The sequence below is a fragment of the Polypterus senegalus genome, chromosome 6, assembly GCF_016835505.1.
Source record: "Polypterus senegalus isolate Bchr_013 chromosome 6, ASM1683550v1, whole genome shotgun sequence".
Lineage (NCBI taxonomy): Eukaryota > Metazoa > Chordata > Cladistia > Polypteriformes > Polypteridae > Polypterus > Polypterus senegalus.
The window spans coordinates 138,401,667-138,427,556 of record NC_053159.1 but is presented as its reverse complement, the minus strand read 5'-3'; the positions used below and the strand labels follow the sequence as shown (position 1 = coordinate 138,427,556).

The 25,890-nt window shown below is 39.2% G+C and overlaps 1 protein-coding gene across 3 annotated transcripts in view; it reads left to right on the top strand.

The window, feature by feature from the left end:
- Nucleotides 1–25,890, top strand: part of parp14rs3 (poly(ADP-ribose) polymerase family member 14-related sequence 3) — a 70,296-nt gene that overhangs the window by 36,866 nt on the left and 7,540 nt on the right. For all 3 annotated transcript variants that reach the window (XM_039757332.1, XM_039757331.1, XM_039757333.1), the window contains 9 exons: nucleotides 2,164–2,292; nucleotides 7,603–7,665; nucleotides 11,250–11,426; nucleotides 11,563–11,759; nucleotides 12,193–12,238; nucleotides 14,824–14,958; nucleotides 16,343–16,405; nucleotides 20,932–21,108; nucleotides 23,546–23,728. In XM_039757332.1, coding sequence (XP_039613266.1) covers nucleotides 2,164–2,292; nucleotides 7,603–7,665; nucleotides 11,250–11,426; nucleotides 11,563–11,759; nucleotides 12,193–12,238; nucleotides 14,824–14,958; nucleotides 16,343–16,405; nucleotides 20,932–21,108; nucleotides 23,546–23,728 — 1,170 coding nt within the window. The remainder of the gene's footprint in view (nucleotides 1–2,163; nucleotides 2,293–7,602; nucleotides 7,666–11,249; nucleotides 11,427–11,562; nucleotides 11,760–12,192; nucleotides 12,239–14,823; nucleotides 14,959–16,342; nucleotides 16,406–20,931; nucleotides 21,109–23,545; nucleotides 23,729–25,890) is intronic.

Genomic DNA, 25,890 nt, shown 5'->3' with positions numbered 1-25,890 from the left:
GGAAACGTCAATGCTGTATGTGATGAGTTAAAGTAAAGCACGGTTCAGTTTATATTGCTTTTGATCTAAGCCCTCCAAAACTTTGTAATGGTAGAAGATTACAGATCAAAATGTTACACTGAAATCTGACTCAAGCTACCATTTTTACATAATGAGGCACAGGGTGAAATTATATTTATACCTAACAGCCGCGTTAAAAATAAAAAAACCTCACACTGTTCCATTGCATTCCAACTGGTGTGGTGCTGAGGTGTCACCCGTTATATGGCTGCACTTGGGTCCTATTTTGGAATCCTGAGGTGTTTCACCGTGTGGTGGGTGCAGCAACGCGCTGTATCAGTGCATACTCCCAACCTCATCCTCCTCAAATTTTCATTATCTATATATATAATTCACTTAGGCAAGACACCCATGGAAAGCACGCTGGAAGGCGTGTGGATTCACTAAGCCGTCAACAAGTAAGACACCTATGGCGCACGCAGGAAGGAGCAACGCCCACCAACTCCAAGACCATTGGACACGACGACAACTCGGACGCGACGACACAGTAAAAACGGCGTCGTTTATATTCGTCTGTCGTAGAGGCCACATGCAATTCTGAGCCACGTTAACTGTTCATGTTTCTCGCAGAGGCGAGTCGCCATATGCAGCGTGTAAAACGGTTTGCAAGGGGTATCCCATAGGATCCTTAAAACAATCCTTTACAACTGAGGTTAAAACACAATGAAGTCAGCAGTCTTTAAAAACCAAGTTTTCGGTTACGACGCATGCATCATAGCAAACTGTTTTACACGCTACATACAGCAATTCGCGCTACTACCGTGGTCGGGTGTCTTGGTGGATTATATATAGAAAAGCAGCCAAAACCACACAGAGCAATGAAAAGTCTACGTGAGTCACAGGTGCATGTGGACTGTGCAAGGACGACAACGACTCAAGTGACGAGTTAGAGGTGGGCACATGAGCAGGCAGGGCGCGATGGCGGTCCGCCAGTTTTCAGTCACGGACGATTGTGTGTTGGTTCGTTCCGTGCATTGTTACAATGTTGCTTTTCGTGCTGATTTATTACATTACCGATTTTTCAAATGTTAATTTTCTCCCTGTGCTTAAAAATCATTAAAAAAAACGACCTGATTATGCGGCATATGGTATGCCGTGGGTTGGCTAGTTTCTACTATTTACCTGTTTCAATTAAAAAACAAATCAGTTTTCTTTAAAATTTTGTTTTCCAATGACCATTAACAAAAGCCAAGGTTCGTCACTAGGAAAAGCAGAAAATGATCTATGGCAGAAATGTTTTACTGATGGGCAATTGTATGTAGCATATTCAAGAGTAAGGAGCTGCAGTGAACTAATAATGTCAGCCCCTGGGGGAAAAAAAATAACAAATATTGTATATGGAAAGCTACTCTGTTCGTTACACAGTACTGCTGATACATCAGATTAACTGACACGACTAGAACTGATGCCCACTCTCTGAGGAAATGCAACACAGCTAATCTAAGGGTGTTACGTATGTATGTGTCTATGTGTAATCACTCAAAATTAACATATTTAAAATGAAAACGACATGATTTAGTTTGAATAATATGTAAAAATACAGATGCAGTATACACCTATTTTAAAATGTAATTAAATGTGCTTTAAACTTTTTTGTTATACATTTTCATAGGGTCTTCATTTCAAGTAAAATTATCATTTGCAATTAATTACAGCAAACCCTCATTATTTAGGTGGTTGACGACCCTTGCACACTGTGCATTATGAAAGTATTCAGATCCTTTGCAAGTCTGAAACTGTTGATAAATTACAAATGACAACCAGTTTGGGATTGGAGTGATTTCTTATTTAGCTTATGAACTTGCTTACATTACTGTGTATTGTATTACATCTTTTGTAATTCTCCCACATCTGAAGTAGGTCTGAACTCTTCTCCCACACTCCTACTGATATTTATATAAGTGATGGTGGCGACGCAGCTGCATACTACATATGGTGTCACAAAAAAAGGAAAACTGTTAACAGTCGTAACAAATTACTCTTAATGCACTTGCTTGGTGGTGCCTATTAAAACTGTGTAATGCTTCTTAGTTTGTTGTGGGTTTTGTGCTGCTTTCTAGTAACAAGTCCTTGAGTTTTTATCTCTCCTTGTTTGCCTCCAAGGCTGTCCTATCATCGCCATTGAAGTGAAGATCTGCAATGTCACTGTGGCTGTAAAGAAAGGAGACCTCGCATTGGAGACTGTCCAAGGGATTGTCAACACAACCAACAAGACTTTCAACTCGACCAAAGGTAAGAGTTTATCTGTCCTTCATGTAAGTGGATTAAACTAAGAGTAAAGTAAGAATGACGCTGACAACAACAACAGCACCATTTATTTCTATAGCTCAAAGTGCTTTACAAAGGTAACAAAGAGAAAGTTACAAGAAAACAAAAACAATTAAGATTAGGCAATAATATTAAAGAATTAAGTAACAACAAAAAAGGCAAGGCCAGATGGCTGGGAGGACAGAAAAAACTCCAGTTAGGCTGGAGAAAAAAACAAAATCTGCAGGGGTTCCAAGGCCAAAAGACCACCCAGCTCCCACTGGGCATTCTACCTAACATAAATGTTTCTCAATCAAACCTCTTAGATTTCATGGTTAATATGATAGGATTTGATGAAGCTGTTTTTGTCGATAGCTGATACATCCGCCTCAGGGGGCTGCATGGTGCCTTGATCAGGTGGTGGTAGCACAGATCACCACCACAGAAGAACTGGGGATTAGTACAGGTAGTGAATTCCTGAAGAATATGAGAATTCTATACCCATATAGTCTATCAGGGATACAACTGAAATGTATCTACGAGAAGGCCAAATTAAAATAATGGATTTTAGTAGTTTCGTAAAATGTTCTACAGTGTTAGCCTGGCGAATTTCTGTAGGTAAAGTATTCCAGATTTACTTGCATAACAGCAAAAGGCTGCCTCACCACTTCTTTTAAGTTTGGCTCTTGGAATTATAAGCAGACCATTTTTAGAAGATCTAAGGTTAAAACTTGGAGTGTAGGAGGATATAGGAAGGAGCGAGATTATTTAATGCTTTATAAACCATTAGTAGTATTTTAAAGTCCATTCTGAATAACACAAGTAACCAATGTAACAACACTAAAACTGGTGCTCACATTTTCTTTTCTGAGTTAAGATTGTGGCTGCTGCATTCTGCACTAACTGCTGTTTTTCTTAGGTAGTCCGGTTAGGAGTACATTATGGTAATCTAGCCAACTAAAAACGAATGCGTGAACTCATTTTTCAGCATCTTGTAAAGTTACAAGAGGTCTAACTTTTCCTGTATTCCTTACGTGAAAAAATGCAGTCCTAGCTATCTGGTTAATATGTGATTTAAAGTTTAGATCAGATTCAAAGATTACCCCTAGTTTCTTTACTACTGCCTTGATTTTTAAACCCGATTTCGAGTTTATTTCTAATATCCTTACTATTTCCATGTTCGCCAATCACTAAGATTTCTGTTTTCTCCCTATTTAGTTTGAGAAGGTTCCTCTTCATCCATTCGGTAATACTGCTAAGACATTGAATCAGAGAGCCAAGAGCATCAGGGTGATCAGGCACTATAGATAAATAAAGTTGTGTGTCATCTGCATAGCTGTGGTTGCTCACCATGTGCTTTGATATAATCTGACCTAATGGAAGCATGTAGACTGAAAAGTGCAGCTGACCCAGAGTAGATCCGGGTGGTATACCATATAAAATAACATGTATCCAGGAAGCACAATCCCCACATCTAACAGAGAATTTTCTACCTTTTAAGTACGACTGAAACCAGTTTAAGATGCTGTGAGAGGCCCACCCACTGTCTGAGGCGATTTATATGAATACTGTGGTCTATGGTGTCAAAAACTGTACTGGGGTATAAGAGAATAAGAACAGATATACATCCTAAACCTGGTTCTATTACCTGACTGAAATATGTCAAGAATAAAATGTTGAATCAAGTAATCATTTAGCTGCTTAATACCTTTTACTTAAGAAAACAGGTTAGAAATTGGTCAAAAATTGTCGAAAACAGAAGGGTCAAGTTTATTTTTCTTCAGCAGATGTTTAACAGTTGCAGTCTTTAGACAGTCAGGGAAGAGACCAGTATCTCATAATGGACAAAAATATAGCAAAATCTTCACAGCTTTCACTAATAGTATTTAGCAAGGATTCCATTAAATGAGCTAGGCTTAAAAGATGATCAATAGTTGAGATAATAAAACTTCTGGATTACCAGCATTTTCATTTGTAATTTTAGTGAAATAGGACGTCCTCTTAAGGAGGACTGCATTGTTATATTCTATTCTATGCCATTCAGTTTGTGTTTTTTTCAATTTACACTCACCTCTCCAGCATGTTCTCTTTGAATCAAACACTCTTTGGGCCTTCCAAGGTATAATAGGGCTGGAAGATTTCTTAATGGTCTTTTCAGGGGCCAATATGTCAACTGCAGCTCGCACCTTAGCATACAAATTCTCCACTTTACAATTAACACTGTTAGCACTATTGAGGTAAGCACTACACTGCAAAAAATGCATATGCAAAAACTAGACAAAAAGACTTTAAATGAGAGTTGTTTTGCTTTTATTTAGCAAAAAAATCTGCCAATGGGGTAAGCAAAATTTACTTGACAAGATTTCTCAAAACATGCTAAATAATTGTAAATACAAGTTTTTTGACAAGTCAATAATTCTTACAATAAGGAAAAAAAGATTTAACGTCATGATATAAGTACTTTTCACTTGCTTAGATTTCGTTTTTTGCAGTGTACAATCTGATTGATTATTTAAAATATTAGCAAACATTGAAGCTACAGTACATATGTTTCAAAATAATGTTTTTTAACAATATGCTTCTCATTAGTTGTAGTTATCAGCATTTTTACATTAAATAATATGCAAAAAAATATACCAATATCCACGAGCTGCCTCATGTCAACTTTTAATCCTTTTGAAATCACTAAATCCAACATGTTTATATTCATGATTATGTGAATTTCCCCTTGGGATTAATAAAGTATCTATCTATCTATCTATGTGTCCTAACTTGCCAACTGAGATCAAAATAATGCAGTAAGTTCAGGAATTCCCTTGCTTTCAAGTCACATTGGATATCCACATGAAAATTAAAATTACCTTTAATTAAGAAACTGTCATAATTATTATTATAGATACCAAGTCTGAGAATTCGTTAATAAAAGACGTATTATATTACTATAATTGGTCAGTACAAGAGACTCCTTGAATAACAATGGTAATATGTTCAAAAGAAGTGAAAGTACCAAAACTGGAATTTTTAACATTTGATCGGGTTGAGTAAATACTCCCTAAACCCCACGACTTTTTTGCCTTGCAAACCAAATGAGCAAAGCTGTAATTTGGAGGTGCTGCTTCAATTAACACTGTTGCACCATCTGAGCTGAGCCATGTTTCACTTAGTGGGAGAAAGTCAATTTTCCTATCACCGATAAGATCGTTAATGTAAAAACTCTTGGTGGTTAGCACTCTAATATTTAGTTAGCAAAGCCACATTTATATTCTCAGAAGAGTAGAGCTAAATCGGAGTGCTACATCAGCTTGAAATGGTAATTAAATTATTTGTATTAATGCTGCTTTATGCAAATTTTTTATTTAATCTATAATCTGTTGTTATCGTTCTAATACAGCGCACATCTAAAGATGAAATAGTAATTAAATTATTTGTATTTACAGTACAGTGGAACCTCGGTTCACGAACATCTCGGTACACGTACAACTCGGTTAACGACCACACACTCGGTATACAAACAAGCCAGTTTCCCTTTCGGTTTGTGCACGCCGATGATTTCCGCACGTGTTGCATTGTCCTCGGTCAGACGTGCTTGCCTGCCTGCCTGCCTGCGCGTGAGAGAGAGCGAGTGCGTGAGCCAGCTCCTGCAGCTGAGCAGGGAGCCTGGGTATTTTGTGTCAGTGTTATTCAATGTTTTTACATTAGTTTATTATTACACTGAGCATTCTATGGTGTAATTAACTATATTTGTGCTTAATCCTTAAAAAAATATATTTACATACAGTTTGTACTGTCTGGAACGAATTAATTGTATTTACATACAATCCTATGGGGGAAATTGCTTCACGACCAACTCAGTTTACGACCAGAGTTTTGGAACGAATTACGGTCATCTGTGTCTGTTTTTTTGGTTAGACTATGCTTGGTTATTATAGTGCTAATACAATGCATATCTAAAGGTGAACTCACTACAGAATTATCACATCCTAGCAAGGCATTATGGAAAACATTAGGAGTAAAATTATGTAGTCGGGAAAGGTTGTTTACCTTCAAGATGTTTTCGGAGAGGATCAGGGTGCTGAATCTGTTTGGCTGCAAACCATCTCACCTGAAGAAATGTGGTCTCTCCCAGAAAAGATCCTAGTGGTCCATTGAAACTGAAGTTTTGTCTCTTGCTAGAAGCTTCTCAAACAGTCATTCAAGGCCACCAGACAATTATACAATTCATCTGAAATTCTAGCCAGAGGCAAGGGACATGAAATGATGCTTCACACGGCCGGGGTCCTGTCCTGTCCTTTCCTTCTTGGCTAGAAGGAGTGCTGCAAAGTCTGCATGTAATATGATGGTCTCAACATCCCTGTCCTTATGTTTCTCGAAGATTGCCAGCGCTCTTCTTGTAATATCACGTACACGTGCACCGGGAAAGAAACAAAAGATTTCTGTTTAGGGCATGAAATATTGAGGTTGCATACAATTGAGTCCCCAGTAACCAGTTCTTCACCAAAGACTGCTGGCATGGTGGTGGAGTGGAGAGGGTCGAAGCGGTTCTGGATGGCGATGCTTTGCTAAGCTGACGGAGGTGATCTAGCCTTGAGCCCCCGTCTGCATTGCTGAAACAGCCAGATTTCATTGTTGTCGTCATTTCAAGTATTAGCGGTGGGTAAAAACTCACTTGGCCCAGTGAATGAGTGGCATGGTGCGGGTTTGATGCTCCTGAATCGAGACAAGTTGCAATGATCTCAGCTGCTGAGTAGGACTCTTTTAGCGGACAAGCCTTCAGTTCCCTGAGGTGCATTTGTCTGGCTAGGAGTTGCTGAACCTGACTCTCAAGAGCCAGGAGTTCTTCTTCAAAAGTGCGCTGCAACAAATCGGCAATTTCCCGCTTCCCATTAAGCATGATAATGAGAAGCATTAGGTGCACTGCCCATGTTAAAGCTCTGGGTGTTCAAGTTTTTAGTTTTGTAACCCATGGAAAATGAGTAAATCTTGCAGACACAGACAGAAAATGAGAGATTATTAGACAGGTTTCATATACTGTTGCACACTGCTGTATTCATATTATTACTGTAGGCAGCATATTCAGCCTCAATCAGCTGCAACATTTCAAATAGTGCAAAGTAAAGTACAGAGGCTAAATTGTAATTTTAGTTCTCCTTAAATCTTCAGTGGTTCATAGGTGTTTGTAGATGGCGCACTCTCTCTTTTGATTCTGGATGCACGTCTTTCTCTTCATTTCATGGATTTTGAACCAGTAGTAAAAATTCAGTAACTGCAAAGGCTTCTCTTTCTTTGTCTGTCTAGGGGTATCGGGAGCCATCTTTAAAGCAGCCGGAAGCTCTATTCAGGATGAGTGTAAAAAACTCGGTAAGTGGATTAGAGGACCAGTAGCCTTCAAGGAACTCGGACCCTGCAACTGAGGGCCAAAATCCAAGCTCTGCTGGTACATTTCTGCCATCTCCTGGGTGTAAGTGGTAATGCATGAAGTTTTACTAAGGTGTGCCCTTTAGAGCAGGGTGGCTCAGTTTGCCTTCAGACAGCGTGACTTAGTGGACGTACCTGTTTAATTGTCACCTGTGACACACTAATGTCACCTGTGACGGTTAATACTGCAAAGTAACAACATGTAAGCAACAGTATCTTCATATAAAGTACGTACACTCCACTTGTAAGGCAGCTTGGAGTGTGTTTGTTTGTGCAAACTGCTTTATTACCATAACGGTGCTATTACAGTCATTACACACCTCGAAAGAAACCTGAAACCAAAGTGTAGGACTGTCATAAAGGAAAAAAACAATCATTTTAGTGTTGTGTGACGTCAGCTTCTGATCTGCACGCCTCTTCATTTTAGTATCCTTCTTATGGAGTAGATGGAGCTTTAGAATAAGTTCTCTGGACCATCTGAAGCTTCCTAGCAGTTTGCTTTGATGCAGCCCATTTGTTTTGGGCAATTCTGTCAATCTCCGGAGTTTCTCTGCATTATCTTGGTTATGTTATTGTAATATCTTAATCCAAATAGTGAAATCCCTCCTGATTGTTTTCTTCTGTCAACTGTATAGTCCTGTGGTTGGTTACTTTCAGGTGAAACATAGCAATGAAATACCACAACTTTTTATCATTAAATTATATCATCTTTATCCACTAAAAGATCTCCTACTAGCCGTAGTAGTTGTGAAACAGGGCAAACTTTAAAAATCAATAAACAAAAAGGTATTGCTAACTAAGTGGAGGCAAAGTACACTCGAAAACGCAGGGGTAGACTGACTCCCCACTCCTGATGTCACGCTTCCTCCTCCCCTCAGCCCGCAACCTTTGTCTTGGATTGGCACGAATATATAGCTCCTGCAAGCGAACTATGATTTTTAGCACGATGAGAGAAGTCGCAAAATCAACTGGAATGTTCAAGCAAATTCTAGAAAAAAACCCGATCTAAATCTGTTAACTAGTTCTCTCATTTGCTAGCTACGCAGAGGTAAGGTACGCCCCGAGGCTGGAGCATAAGTGAGTAGGGCCCCGCTGCGTTTCTCTCGGATTCGCACAAATAAATCGGTACTGCAGGAAAACTATGTTACTTAGCATGGTGAGAGAGGTCGCAAAATCAACCGGAATGTTCAAGCAAATTATAAAAAAAATTTTGATCTAAATCCACTAAAGTGGAGCAAAATGGTTTTATTTCAGGTGACTACCTATTGAAGCTCATCGAGAGAATGCCAAGAGTGTGCAAAGCAGTAATCAGAGCAAAGTGTGGCTATTTTAAGGAAACTAGAATATAAAACATGTTTTCAGTTATTTCACCTTTTTTGTTAAGTACATAACTCCACATCTGTTCATTCATAGTTTTGACGCCTTCAGTGAGAATCTACCAATGTAAATGGTCATGAAAATAAAGAAAACACATTGAATGTTGAGGTGTGTCCAAACTTTTGGCCTGTACTGTACATTTATGCAATTATCTTTTTTTAACCTATTCCAAGCCCTTATATATCTATATATAGAGCATACTGTATATACACACACAAATGATGGTGTGTTCAGTGCTCCTGCATGTCTGGGGTCCAATGGTTGTGAGGTTCTCAATGTCAGGGTATGGTTAACACATTTATTTAATTTTAAGTTTATATTGTGTCGGTGCAATAAACTAATCCTTGTCTAAAACTAACAGCTTGGTCCCCGACTCGTGTTAGAAATATTCAGAAACACAGGATGTTCCTTGTGTTTCTCCTGCTTTCTTAGAAGGCTGATACAGGATAATAATGAAAACCAAAAGGAAGAATGTGTGGTAAAAAAGAAGAGAAAGCAACATACCATGTAATGGTATAAGTGGTCTTGAAAGAATAATATTTGATAAGCAGGTTATTTATATAAGCAAATCTTATTACATACAGAGAGCACATTGACACAATATTGGACTATGCAGTTGGGTTGAGACTTTGCATGAAGACACCACATGACAGGTTACGGCTCAGGGATCATCCGCTGAGTTAGCCGACACTTAGAAATGGAGATAAATATGAATTCATATTTTATAGATTACACTGGATTAGGTAGATTATTGGAAAACTCTAAGAACAGTGACAGTGTGGTGCGACAAATTATATTTAATATAAAAAATACAAAGTTTTAACTACAGAACTGAAAAAAATTGGATTTCATGATACAATGTCAAGCTTGTGCAGAGATTTGCTCTTCATGTGTTAAGAAAAGAGCAGCGATGAAGGTTCAGAGCACACAGTGGACCATATCCACAGGAGAGCTCATTTCTGGTGTCAGTTCAGAGATGTTTCGTTCATTCCAAGTCTCAGATCCCAGGCCTTCATTAGCCAGTAATAAAATGGAAAATGAGGCGAGGCCACCATCTGCTTTCGGTCTCTGAAACTGATGCCTTCTTTTGACCCTATCAGTGTCGCTTCATAAATAGCTGGGATTATGACATTTTTTCAGTTTCTTAATGAAGATGTAGTTGTGTAAGCAGGTAAAGATAAGAATCTGAGCAATATCTTTATCTAAATTGCATTATTTCTTATGAGTCAATACTGAACCAGTTAGAAATACAAGGAGATTCACTTGAAATTGGCCCCCAATATACGGTTGTAACTCCCGTTAGGATGAAGCAATCTGAACTACAAAAGTTCACTTTATACCTCTTGACATATGTGTAATCGATTCCATTACATGCGATGCTGGAAGTGGTTTCCGTTTTCTGCGGTCCATGTTCCTGAACGTATTGAGAAAGAACTTTAATTCCTGTTGCTGTGTTTTTTCCGCAAGGACGCACAGCATTTATGGCTCAAGTGATAGGAGAAAAGGACAAACTATTCTCACAATGTAAAGCAAGTAAACAAAGGAACGAATGATGTGCGAAGCCTGAACTTTCACCCGGAAATATGTAAGAAAAGTTCTACAAGTGTTTCTAATATTCTGCCATTAGAGGTCGCAATTCACCCTGACAAAGGACTTTCTGGCATAGCTGCCCCCAAATTTGTTAGCACAAATTTGTACTTCAAGAAGAAAGTCCTTATCACCCATCTGGTCTATATCCATCACAGTCTGCAACAGCTGGAAGCCTGACTAATTTGACTGCAGGTCAGACATACACTCGGTCCTTCACCTGAACCTTCACCGTACGTATGCGACCATTAGGTCCTCGGTAGGTTTCAATGATTTTACCGCTTAGCCATGATGCTCTTGGGACACTCATTACTGGGTGGTGTTCTTCGATTTCGCCAGCATATAGTTGCCGTATCTGGTGACATTGAGGCTATGTTTCATCAGATACGTTTGCTACCTTCTGACAGGTCATTACTGAGGTTTATATGGAGAAATATGGACTATGATGAGATACCAAGTGTTTATGAATGGCAAGTCCTACCTTTCGGCACAACCAATGGAAAATGTTTATAAGCCGTAGCATTGATATGGAATAATATGCCAAAATGTTTGTTTTTAATCAGGCAGTAATGCAACAGTGGACTTTGTGCTGACCAGTGGCGGCTCACTCAATTGTGACTTCATCATACATTTAGCTGGGCCCAAAACCATAAGTGATGTGACGTCTAAAGTGGAAAAGGTGCTTCAGGAGTGTGAGAAGCAGCAAATCTCGACACTGTCTGTTCCTGCCATTGGGACAGGTAATTGAGTACACACATCATTTTTCCTTTTTATTAAATCCTCCTATGTGATTGTAATTATGATTAATATGTTATAATTTTTATGGCTCATCTTTCACTTTGACAAAGGTGTGTGTTTTGTTATTGTTCGTTTAAGGAGGAGGAACATTAAAAGCCCAGAATGTCATTAATGCCATGCTACAAGGATTTGAAAATCATTTATCCAAACAGACCTCATCGTTCCTCAAGCTAATATATATCGTTGTGGACAAGGACAACATCTTGCAGGATTTTGTGACTGGAATAAAGCTGTGGAGTATTACCCGATTCCTTTTAAAGGAAAATGTAATGAAGGTATGCCATCTCTCTGTAGCACCCACTGTTATTTTCTGTAGAGCATTCCCTAGTAGCTGGACTGGAGTTGAATCCACATACAGTAATTGTTAAGCATCTCCCATCCTATTTGTCCTGCTTAGAGCTCTGAAAATATTTACAAATGCACTTCAAGTAAAAGATAAAGCATAATGCAGTATATCTGCAATCCACCGAAACATCTGCATACAGGTGATATACTGTACATTTTTATTATAAATCAATCTGTCATTATTTTAAGACTTGTTCAGTATGGGAAAGGTGATCTTAAAGTATCAAGAATAATAGTGAATCATAACACAGCAGATAGAATTTCAATATGTTTTGTTTAAAACTAAAATATACTTTTAACTTTGACCCTTGTGCTGCATCTGTGGAAGATTTTTGGAGTAATTTTGTTTAACGTATTTTGCAGAGCGCCACTGCCAGCAATGACGAAGATTCAAAGTCGGACACTGAAGGTACTGCTGCGTACGAAATGTCTGTCATTCAGACGAGTGTGCCATGGTCAGACCAGCTCTCCTTTCTCAAAGACTATTGTCAGATTTATAGGCCACATACACGAGTTCGAGGGGTGTTTTCTACATGTGGTCAAGTGGAGCTTACAGCTTTATGAGCAGATGTCATTTTGTCTTTCAATGTTCTCATTTATTGTGAAATCATTATTTAATCAGAGTGAATAACTTTCCTTTCTAAAATTGATAATCACAAATGATAAGTATTAGAAGAATTAATGATGCGGTTTAAAAGAAAATATGTACCGTATATAATCGCGTAAATGACCTTCAACGACTTTTAATTTAAAACGAGCTTCATGTTTTCTTGTGGTCGAGCGCTCCATCGTAGATAAGGATTGCTCATCTGATAAAGGTGTATGAGGGTGTGAGATACAAAAAACACAAAACAGTGCAAACGGCCCTTCAGAATAGTTTGGGTATTACTGTGTGGTCACGTAGGCACAGTACATAGAAAAAAAGCAGTGTGCTCCATGGTTACTCTCTCAGGTGGGCATTAGCATATCATTATCTCTTGGATTAATAGCGTGAGTTTTCCACATTCAACTAATACGACCGACCTTATAAAATACTGGAAATTATACAGTAAAATCAGGCCCCGACTTATCCGTGGGAGAACTTAAACGTGTGTATATACAATAAATAAGAACTGCCTCAGGTCAATGCAAATGGAATAACAAGCTTACAAACATTTTAAAAAAAGTCTTTTAGTTACGTGTTCAGTTCATACAGGTGGCTGAGACTTTCAAAATGGCGTCCTAAAAATACAGAACACACATCAATGTATGAAAGCATGTTTCAGATTATTTTAAAAAGTTAAAAACCTCATTTGCTAACACCAATTGTTTGGTACCCTTCGGTTTTGCATTTTTTTGTTGGGAAGGGAAATTAGGTTTATTTCAAATCAAAGTTATTTATTCATAATCATGGTATGTATAAATTTGCCACATGAAATTGTGTTCTAATTTGAACCACTTTCTGTAAAGTAAAAAAAAATGCATTGGTTGCTGAATTAATACGAGTCCAAACCAATGTTCTCTCTAAGCTGAGCGCGTGAGCGATCGCTCACACGAATTCAGAGCGTCGCTCATAGTTCCCGCACGATCGCTCATTCCGACGGCGTCGCTTGTACTTATCTCGAATATTGGTGCTCATAAATTTTTGGCTTAAACAAAATGTCGCTCATAAACAATGTTTTTTGCTCACTATATGCTACTCCTTAGAGGGAATATTGGTCCAAACGTGAAAGCAAAACTCTCAAAACTTACCGAAGGCGTCCATTTTAATGCAGCAAAGGTTTCATTATAAGAAAGCGGGCCTTTAGCATTTCTGATGCCTTCTTGGGACAACAAAAGTACTTTGATCACAGGTTCTTCATACTGTTTTCTTGAAGGGAGGATACGTTTCCTGTTCACTTGTCTGCTTACAGTGGCTGTCATTGGAGCTTTGATGTGTTCCACAATTGTCTGTTGCATCAGTGTATAACAGAACAGTGCATTACCCTCCTTGTATTTGTCCAATTCTGTTTTATCAACGGTTATGCTCTGCCGTGGCTTGTAACAAAAAATGCACAAATCGTGTCACGTATAGAGGCAGCTGTTGGTATGCCATGACATCACCTGATTTGGGTACACATCTGTCATCACACCATTGTGAATGTATGTGCTTCAAAATGTGCAACAGCTCTAGCAGCACATGTGTACTCCAATCCCATTTTATTATATGCACGTGCTGAATCGCAGAGAGACACAGTCGTTTACCAACAGATACACACTCATATCATAGGATTATTTTCGTCCCTAAATGGCACTTCACATACAGTCCATTTTACATTGGCCATGCCAGACATAGCTCTAATGCAATGGATGTGTGTCACCTTCTACCAAAGAAAGCCAACTATTTATTGTTGCGTTTTCATACGTTGATTGCTTGACTATCGACCAATATTTGATTCAGTTTTTTGATGTGAATAACTGACACTTTCTGCATGTTTTAAATACTTTGTTTTTGCATTGAAAACTCATTTTAAACTGCAGGAAAAGGCTAGGTATTTTTCTAAATTAATACAAATAATGCTTAACTTTAGAACGCAACTTAATTTATAACATGATTGTGAGCAAATTAATTTGACGTGAAACATTCCAAACCCATTTCCATTGCATGTGGTGGTATTTGCTCACCATATACGTTTGAACAGACCACATAAACTGTAGAATTCCTGGTGCAGCTATGAAATTCTTCCCTTTTTAGTACTAGTTGTATTAAACTTTAATGTTTGGAGAACATCTGAATGTATAAAGAATGTCTTAGTAGACCAAAAGTCGACTTTTCCATGTCCATTCAGTCAGGCCTGATTGATCTGAATTTAAAAGTAAGCCTTTTTTTGTCATCATCCATCAGCTGTCCTGTTTTTAAGTTGAATTTGCCGTTATAGTTGCTGATGTTTTCAGTTAAACACATATTTTATAACACAAAACTGAAGTAAGTAAGTCATTTTCCATTTTCACAAGCCTATTTGCTTTTGTCCACAGATGCATCAAACACGTCCACCAATATCGAAATAAAAATCGGAACTGTAAAGTTGCAAGTAGAGGTGGGAGATCTCACTTCTGAAAGTACGGAGGCAATTGTGAACAGCACCAACACTACTTTGGACCTTTCATCTGGTAGGCACATCTAGACTTTTATCAGAAGATTTATGTTTGTTTGTTATTTACTGTAAATTTGAACACATTCAACAGGTTTATTTGCCTCAAACAATGTCCTCCAGTGTGATACGCAAAGATCAAAAGACAAACAAAACTGCCAGGTCTTGTAAATGTAGGGATCAGTTCACAAGGAGTGTAATGAGATGAGCGTGCCTGTAATCAGGTATCTGTAGAAGACAATATGTTGTGACGGAGTGAAGCCACTTAAGGGAACTTTATTGTTAGAAAAGTGAGACAAAGCTTCACAATTTTATTGCAGAGCACACGGGTGCAGCATACAAGGATTTCCACTGGTGTTCTATTTATGCCTTTCACTGGTTGCAGAGCTATATGAGGATCCATTTTTTCCAGTATGATGACATTCACATACCACCAAATTGCATCCTTAAAGTCAGAACATCTTTAGGGTTTGTTCCAGTTCAAATAGGTTCCATGTGGACTTCTACCTGCTTCTTCTTCCAGTCAGAAAATGAAGGCAATGATTCTGTAGTGGGAATATCAACTGCTTTTGGATGACTTCAACATTACAGTACCTTCAGAAGATATGTACTGTATATACACTACACCCCTGAACTAAAACCAGATACTCAAAAGTGGACGTTTGACCAAACTACACTTAAGGTTTAGGGGGCAGAATGTTTCAAAGGTTGACACATACAGATTACACCGTTGGGTAGAGGAGTCCTTTCATCGGATTGGCTGGCCCGGCGCTGTGTCAGCTGTGGGATGGCCAATAAAGGGGGGCAGCTTGATGGCTGACGTCTCCAGGATTCTGAACAAATTCAAATTCTATTATGTGCTATCATCTACTGTTAACTTTTGCTCTGTACTTGTAAGATTTCTATTGCACTATTAGAGGATTACTTGTGTTCTGTTCTGTTCTGTGTATTGTATTGTATTGACCTCCTTCTTTTGAGACCCACTGCACGTCCAACCTACCTGGAAAGGGGTCTCTCTTTGAACTGCCTTTCCCAAGGTTTCTTCCATTTTTTTCTCTACAAGGGTCTTCTTGGAGAGTCATAGCTGGGGGGCTGTCAAAAGGCAGGGCTTGTTAGAGCCTATTACGGCACTTATTGTGTGATTTTTGGGCTATATAAAAATAAATTGTATTGTATTGTGCTGACACAACCGGAAATTTGCAATGGATGGCAATTTCCTTTTTTTTTAATTAGTAATTTAATTTTAGTGTAATTAATAATGTTGCCGAAAACTGAGACCTTATTGAGTAGCACTACTAAACATCAATGCACTTTCCTGTGCAGTCCTGTCGCTCTACGGTTTTGTTGCAGTCTGATCACAGCATTTTGTGGCAGTCATGATTATCCTGCTTGCTGAATTTCAGGAGTATCCGGAGCAATTCTGAAAGCGGCTGGGCAGTCTGTAGCAGATGAGTGCAAGAGTTTAGGTAAGCATGTTATCTAACTTTATTAAAACTGTGCTTCTGACAGAGTTTACCTGTCTCGTCACTCATTTTTATCATCATGATCTTTTTTAGTCAAATTGCTTTATATTGCAGGAATGAGACAGAATTATATTTGTTAAAGATTTATAGTAAGCCCAGTAAAAGGTCTATTGTTTATTTTGGTGAAATGTTTTGTCTTCCCACTCTGATATCCGTAATTGTGTATTGTGTAGTGGCAATCATCTTGTAAGTAAATCTTTGAATAACTGGCCAGCACATGCCCGGGCACCATCTGCAAACTCCAGCTTACGATTATTCAGCCTCTTAAAGTCTTTGTTTAGGTTGACATCCACAGTTGTGTTATGGCTGCCATCATCTATTGCTCATGAATTGCCACTATGCAGTAGAGGGACGCAAAGAGCTCGATTTAATCCTATGACTTTCAGAACCGTCCATGCATTCGCTGCCAACCCACCTTACTCTAGCTCTGCATCATGGTCGTCTGAGACAACCAGGTATGGTGTGCCACTTTAACACAGGACTTTTAAAAGCATGCTTAAGAGTTTTCAGATGAGCATTAGAACACTCTAGATGAGAACAGGCCTTTCAGCCCAACAAAGCTCACTGGTCCTATCCATTTAGTTCTTCTAAAGAAACATCAAGTCGAGTTTTGAAAGTCCCTAACGTCTTACGGTCTACCACACTACTTGGTAGCTTATTCCAAGTGTCTAACATTCTTTGTGTCAAGAAAAACTTCCTAAAGTTTGTGCGAACTTTACTCTTAACAAGTTTTCCAACTGTGTCCCCGTGTTCTTGATGAACTCATTTTAAAATTACAGTCTCGATCCACTGTGCTAATTCCCTTCATAATTTTAAACACTTCAATCAGGTCACCTCTTAATCTTCTTTTGCTTAAAGGTTCAGCTCTTTTAATCTTTCCTCAAAATGCATCATCTGTAGCTCTGGAATCAGCCTAGTCGCTCTTCTCTGGACCTTTTCCAACACTGTTATGTCCGTTTTGTAGCCTGGAGACCACAACTGAACCCAGTCCTGCAGATGTGGCCTCAACATGTTTGTTAAATATGCACCGTCATCATTTGAAGGAATTGGAATCAATTGTTTTTGCTGTTTGTTCTGCTTTAGTTGTGTAAATCTAATGACACTATAGTTAGAATTACAAGTAGCTGTGCTACCTGCCTAGAATGAAATCTAAGTAATCAGTGTAGGCCTCATGATCTTCATTTGATACATGGGTTGTCCATTTGGTCTGGTATAATAAATAATAATAACAGTAATAATACGCAGCCGATCCCTTTCCTTTGCAGATAGAGTCCCCCATTTTTACTGCTTCCTCTCAGTTTGGCTCATCAAACTGACTGCTCTTATAGTCAAAGTGTTTTGCTGGGAAAATGTGGTGGTTGTCGCTACTGCATTGGCCTGGTTTAGCAACTCTAGTTGTGGCGGGCTTTGATTTCCCATCACTTTTCACTCGTCCATCGCCCACTGAAGCCATCAGTCATTAGCATTATGGCTATAAACCTCGTTCATTTGGCCCGAGGGGGTACCACGCTGCTGTTGCCAGCATATAACATCAGAAAACAAAACAGACTGGCAAGACCAATTTTCTTATTTTTAGACATTTGATATTTTTATTATCATTTTTGATTTCTTTAACCTTCTTTTACATGTTTTGCCTATTTTTTAATTTTTCTCCTAAATCCTACCAACCAGAAGGATACACAAGTACTTGTGTTTTATAAAGGTGGATACTAATTGCCAGTATTTTTATAGATGATTTAGTTATTTACTGATTAATCCTTTTATTATTCTTACTGTATTTATTTTTATTAAGTATCATGGGCAGAGGTAACATTGTGGAGTTGTAAGGATAAATGTGAGCAAACACACGTGTCTTGCAGTTGTTTCCCCCGACATCCCAAAGCCACGTGCAGGCGACTGCCGCTCAATGTTGTTAAGTTGTGGTGCCTGGTAGGACTGAACCGGTTAGGGCAGGTATATCAAATGGATGGATGAATGGAAATATTCAAGGATAAGATTAAAATATAGATGTGATCAGAACTTCATATTTTGCCACGATGGATTCACATTGACCAAAATGATGCAATTCCTGTCCATTTCCACCAAATGTAGAAGGAGATGGCGGCTGTATAGGAAATGGAGACCACAAGTGAAGCCAAACATCCAAATCTGCATCAGTGCTGAACCTACGATCTGATAGCATAGCACATTTGTGGGAGAAGAAGAACTGCACAATGCCAGCATACAGTGTACTTCCTCGGGTTTCATATTTAAAAAGCTAGAATACTGAATTAACAGAATATTTATGCAAAAACAAAAGCTAAAGAGTTTACGTTACAAATACCATACCGTAATTTAGTGTACACGCATTTCTTATGTAGTGTGGCAGCAAAGTGATTTCCTCAATTCAACATCAGTGATTCAAATCCTATAGCCTGTCTGCTGCTCATGTGTTGTTTCCTCCAAAGACATGGAGGTCAGTAAGGTAAGTTAACAGCCACCTTCAGATCAGCTCTGTGCACGGCTGGTGGTAGTGGTGGTAGTGGTGGTAGTGGTGGTAGAAGTACTGTTCTACGTACAAAGCACAGTGAAGCTCTTAGTTACATTGAGACCTTACTACATGTTCTGTCCTAAGTGAAGTTTTGGTTTCTTTGTTACAAACAAGAGACCGCCACACTAGAGAAAGTCCAGAGAAGAGCAGCTAGGCTGAGTCCAGGGCTGACAGGTATGAGCTATGTGGAGAGATTGAAGGAGCTGAGCCTTTTCAGTTTAACCACACAGAAATTAAGAAGGGACAAAGAAACACAGTTTAGGTAGACTGGTGACAGTAAATCAGCCAGTATGTGTGTGTGTGTTTCTCTTGTAATGGACTGGTGACCTGTGCAGGGCTTGTTCCTGCTATGTGCTCAGTGCTTGATGATTAAAGTGCATAAAAAAGAAAAGGAATCAGTACAGTGGTTCCTAGCTGTTGTTTTAAAATAAATTCTTCAACAAGAACATTAATGGAAACTTGTTAAGGGTACATTTCCCAGAAATGTTAGAAATAACCATAGACAAATAATATATACTGGAGAGTAGGCCTATAGAGGCCTTCATATCCCAACTTGATGTTATTTTGAAGAACCTGGGACAATTGGATTGGAAAGTTTGATGGGCCGATGTCTCCAGCAGGGAATGCTTGCTCCATGGGAATGTGTTCTTTTTTAGAAATTCAGGACATACTGTACTTGAATCTGTTTATGTGCCACTTCAGTAACCATGGTGGAAGTAGTAAGACAAGAAGAATATGGAACAAAAGGATATGTATGTAATAGGCTTTAAAATACGAATTCAGACTGAAGAGAAGCAATGAGAATAGTACAATCATCGTCCAGTTCTTCAGTGGACTGGCGTCTTAGTTCGGCGGAGTGCAGGAGGCATTCTTCTGGTTTCTGAGTAGCCATAAAAACCCACACATTTCACATATTCAGTGAGATATTTGTGACAATGACCAGGTATGTGTAACTATTTGAATATGCTGTATATGGACTGAGCTTTTCTAAGACCCAAACACAACACGTTCTTTTGACTATCTGTCTGTGAACCGTGCACCTCTTCTAACCACTCATGGTCTTTGACTTAAAAAAAGCGCCCTTACTTCAGCTGCATGCATGCTAACATAAGTGAGCTCAAAAATCACGATTATCAAATAGTTATTTTTCAATTCCAGTTATAGGCGAATGGCCTGTACTCATCAAAATTGTTCCAACGTATGAATGTTTGAACACACAACACGTTGACACTCTCAGGAGAATGTGTTAAAGTATAGAACTGCATCACCTTACACAATGTATTTCTTACTCCTGCTTAGTCCTGCCTCTCTGCATCCATTATGACTGATCATGGGATGAGCGTGTGCTTAAATGGAGCCTACAATGGACTGGCACCTCTTCCAGGGCCAGTTCCTGCCTCGCTCCTAGAGGTGTTAGAATGGGCCACGATGCTCCTCAACTTTGAAAAGGACTAAGCAGGTTTAAGAATGCATGTCACGTGTATTTAGTGGGGTTTAGTGTTAAATGGATCGCACATGGCCCATAGCCTTTTATTAGTACACCGCCATCTTACAGTTACTTGTAGTACGAGGATTATGAACAACTGACATTCTCAGAGGTGATGATCACACAGGAATCCTTGTGGTTTTTAGCACAGAACTCAAGGCTTAAGTAACTTGGTGGCCCGAGCCACCAGTCTTTCAGCGTAACATGTACTTCCTACACACAGTGACAAATCAGTGCACCCTTGTGCTGTTTGAACTTCTTTTTAGTTCTGACCTGGCATTGTAGGTTCCTTGTGGTGATCCATACTGTAAATTGCCTTTGATCACCTGAGACCCCTTACCTTTTCCAAAGTAAGCCCCTGCCATGTGCCCCCCCCCAGACTGTTTTAGCTTTAATGTATTTGCTTTCTCATTTTCCAAGACTTGTTGTAGAATAATTCATTTGTTTTCCCAGGTGCTCAGTCAAATGATGGTGTGGTGATTACCAAGCCAGGTAATCTGACGGTGAAGCACATAATACACATGGTAGGACAAACCAATATACCAGCTATTGCCAAATCAGTGGAAGCAGTTCTGAAACTGTGTGAAGAAAAGAAGATTACATCAGTCTCGTTTCCAGCCTTAGGAACAGGTAATATGAAAGCACATCAACGTATCTCACAGCAGCTTAAGGTATAGTAGGTGGCTTCAGACATGATCAGGCCCCTTCAACTGCCCCAGTAACAACTGAGGACTGTTAAAAAATATGAACGCTTATTGGTTATTAATGGATGGTGTGGTGAAAGCGAATTGTAACGTGAAAGACACAACTAGAGACAACAGCTTTCAAGGACTTTGACTCATCATTAACATTGGGGGGCAAAAAATGATAAACTACAATATAAATAATAATTCAAAAAACAATAGAAATAATCCTGAAGCTAGGATAGCATGGTAGATACAAGCACAACAAAATAAAATTAAACAACGAACATTGCCACAGGACTGTGTCGTAGAAATTGTTACCTTAAATCTCTATATATAATCTTCATTTGGGTCTTGATCTTTGTTTGTCCGCGAATGAATTAGAAGAAGCACTAGATGGCAGTAAAGAGACAGCTAAAACATAGGCATTGCATTAAGAATCTCCTCCAGGGTTATACTACTGAAGACTGTAGTACTCCAGTCACACCTCAAAACGCAGGCATTCAAACTAAACAAATTGTTGTGCTTTAAATTAACTAAAGAGATCTTCATTTAGATCTTGATCTTTGTTTGTCCGCAAATTCCATGAATGCGTAGACCACCTTCCAGTTTAGTTGTTGTTACTCACGGATGTCAACAATGTGCTGGAATAACGAAAGGAGTGGTGGACAGTGTTACGCTGATTAGCTCCTGAGGCCTGGTTAGAGAATGAGATTGCCGAAGATAAAAGGTACGTGCCTACATAACATATGAATGAAAGAAAGACAGTGGGTAAAATGAATGACAACGTAACAGCACGTTCCGTAAATAATTATTATTGTTACGTTGTAGCCAGCGAGTGCTGCGCGTCTCACAGTTGTACATGCTCACATGTCAGTGAAGTGATCCCTATTTATGCTTTAAAGAGCCCGGATACCTATGTGTCCCCCCTTTATAACCACTGCTCCGTGTATATTGTCTTACTCTTTGGATTGTCACAAAGCACCCTGCGAGATTAGAGAAAGGTTGAGAAGAGATTGTGAGAGGAAACGACAGCGTGGTGAAGACAAGACGGACTGTGAACGGACAGAAGCAGAAATGTTCCTACACCACCACATAATTACGATTCGGATAGTGATTCCGAGTGGGCCATTCCTATCGAATCAATATCCAAGGGTTTTCTTTTTAATTTTGTTTCCCTTAAAAAAAATCATAATGCTCTGCGACGAAGGGCCCAGTTCACAACTGGCAGTCGCGTTTAAACAGGGAGCCCTTCACAGACAACTTTAACACGCGCGACGTAGTTGGGCGCACATGGCTAGTATATATATATTTATCTATCTATTAATAATCAATCCAAAGAACCAGGCAGGAGGAAGCTTGTCCTTTTATTTCTCATGATGAAGAGGAATACACAGGAATGGTCACAAAGTAAAAGCAGAGAGCTATATTTGTAGATAACTGAATTTAAATAACAGTGCTAAATTAATGATTATATATCATACTCTGATTGGTTTGCTGGTTTCCACCATCAGAATATTAACTTGATTGGTTAAACGACACGGGGTGTTCTAGCAGCCCACATACTCCAAAATAACTGTCTAATTTCTATTACACTCTTGGTCCTCACAATACTTTTCAATACTTCTCAAGTTCCTGTGTGCATGACATTTGTCAAGTCTTACTGGGTACATGAGAGTCGGATAACTTCTTGAATAATCACCTTCTTGTTCTTTGTTGTTCACCTGACCTTTATCTGGTTTCCTGCTGTGCTTAAACAAGTTTCTGACATAAGCACACCAAAACAGCATATGCGCAATAACGATATTACCCCTAAATGACTATATGACCCCTAAGTATCATTTCTCTTCCTAGCTTTGAATGTGTTGCTAAAGACTCACTTAATTTAAAGTGTAAGTAACTCTCAAGTGGGCTTACATTAAAGCTTGCATTCAAATTCCACAAACATTGTCCTCCATTGCTTACCATCATGTATGTCTTGTTTGCTGACCCTCTCCACGTTCACTCATGGCATGATTAAAAACGTTCTCCATAGCTGGTGTTTTGCTGGACAAACTCTGAAGTTGTGCTTTGAAAGGATGGTGATATTGACTTGTTTGCATATGGTATCTTCCTTCCACCCGCCTCTAAGGTTAGTGCATATACTTTTAACCAACTGTGCCTTCTCCTACACAAATTGCTAAATCTCAAGCCCACGTTTTTCAGTTCTGTGACGTACCTCATCACACGGCCCTCTTCAAAAAATCTTGTGCTAAACAAAAAGACTCCTAGAATCACTTGGGCAGATGAAAAGAACAAGATACAGGCAGAGTTAAAGACCTCTAAAATCGGGCACTGCAGTCTAGGAGTAACCCTCTACCTTTTTGATTTATTTGTCTTTTTAGGGGCAGGTAACCTTCTCGCATCTGATGTTGCCACTGCCATGATTGATGCGATTCGTAACTACAGCACATGCCACAAGAATCCTTCAGTCAGGCTGGTTCGCGTTGTGATATTTCAGCAGAAGATGATGCTCGATTTTGAGGCAGCTGTAAAGAAATTTAAAAGAATTGTTGCCGGGATTAAAGGTAAGTCAGAGGTAACACTGAAAATGTTCAAATGTTTTTTTGGGAGCACCTAATCAGATATCATAATCGTAGATACTGCTGTATTATAATTCCCCACATGGCCATCTATGCATTCACTTCAGTTCATTTTTGTGTAGCTCTTTTCTCAGAGTGCGTCCATCCCACTTATTTACTTCCCATCCTAGCAGCACTAGGTGTAAGGTGGAAGCCAACCTCATTCATTGTGGTAGTCTATCATAGGGCACACTCATAAACACACCCACAGTGGCCAGATTTACACTCCACCTAACACACATCTTTTGATGTGTGGGATGCAGGCAGCGATCAAACGCAATTCAAACACAGGACTCGAAAATCTACAGTGCTGACCGGCGCTAATCATTGTGTGTCATCAGCAAGGAGTCACTCAGGGTCTCGCCCCTCTCTATTTCACATGCGAATCTGAAGTAGATGTTCATCTAGCTTTGCTCAGCCAGTGAAATTATTCCTTCCATGCTACACAGTGACGCGCTCTCTCAGCCTTGCTACCTCTTCTTGACCCCAGACTGCCATAGTTAAGGAATGGCCTCTGTGGTCGAAATTTAACAAAAAAAACCTCCTCTAACAGGACAATTCAGTAATCAGGCAGGAGAAAAGCTGTTCATTGTTATCTTTGAATTACTCCTCGGCAAAATGCCTTAGAGGGAGCATTCCTCAGAAGCAGTCCATTACAGCATGGTCAGAATGATCGGAGAAAACAAGGAATAGAGGTTAAGTTTCTAAACTGTTGAGTTTACATACAGTGTCAATCAGTGCATACATTTTACTCCGGTTGGTTCATTGGTTTACACCCAAAGGATTTATATAAAATAAAAGTCGTCTTATATTCTGTTCTGGTTCATCTTATACCTTTGAGTTGCGCCACCCCTCTTGAAATTTCTGTGCATATAACAACTGTCCATTCTCGTTTACATCTGCTGATTTCTTTGTCATCTCTTAGTCATCCTTGAGTCCATTTTGTATATCACATCAACCTTTCTTCTGGTACATTCTTTATTTACTTGACCAATTCTTATATTTCAGTATACATTTTGTTATACACTTGACCTTTATCTGGTTTCCTGATATGCCTGAACAGGTTTCTGACATTTATTAACCTGTAACGGCCGCCCCTTACCCGGCCGGCAGCTACACCTCCAAGACCTGTGGCCTGGATTAATTGCTGAGGTTAAATCTTAATCAAGCCGTACCTTTAACAAATTAAACCTTTCCCCCACAATCGACGGTGTAAAAAAACACAAACGAAAAGCAGATATGTAAACTTAAACTGATAAATTGTATTAAATGAAACAGACAAGCTAAACAAATTATAAATATCCCTCCACCAAAGCAACACCGTGACAAATCCTTAGATGAATATAACTACCCCTCCCTTGCCCTTGTAACATATAACAAACAACACAAATACCAAAAAAGAACGAATGAAATACGGAAATGAACGGTCGTGAACTTGAGTCCGAGTAACAATTGTCCTGAATGCAGATGACTGGTTAACCAATATATGAAGTGTTTGTAATTCCCGGAAAAAATGGAACAGCCTCACCGTGTATCCTCGGCGGTGGTGGAAAATGATCCGACCCCGGGGTCTCTCGATGATGAGGGTGTTGGAGTGAGTCCGGCGGAATGAAAAACAAACTGGCTGGAAATGCGCGATGTGAAATACAACAGGTACAGGTGGTTCGTGGTCGTATATCGAAAAATCTCCTCTTCTCTTCCTCTTCTCTTGATTGTTTTTATAGTCCTGTGACGAATATAATTGATTAATTGAAAACCGGTGTTTTCCAGGTTTGGGGCTGCGATCTCCTTCCATCATCCATCCCCCTTTACGGGGACGGCATTCACTGACATACACAAACAGTAAACGGGACGATGGAAACAAGACGCACGTGGTACGAACACAAACACTATTACTACTATGTAGCCCCGCTACAAACCTTTTACGCTATTTCTTTAAGGTGAATGCTATGTTACCCTAAAATTATTCTTCCGCACCTCCAAGTCAGAAGTGACTGCTCCTACAGCTTTGCTACTTCAGTGTTGTTCCAGTTTTGCCTTTACTTGACACATGCCATTTCTAGAATGGATTTAGAATACAAAGAAAAGCAGCTCGGATGTAGGGCTCC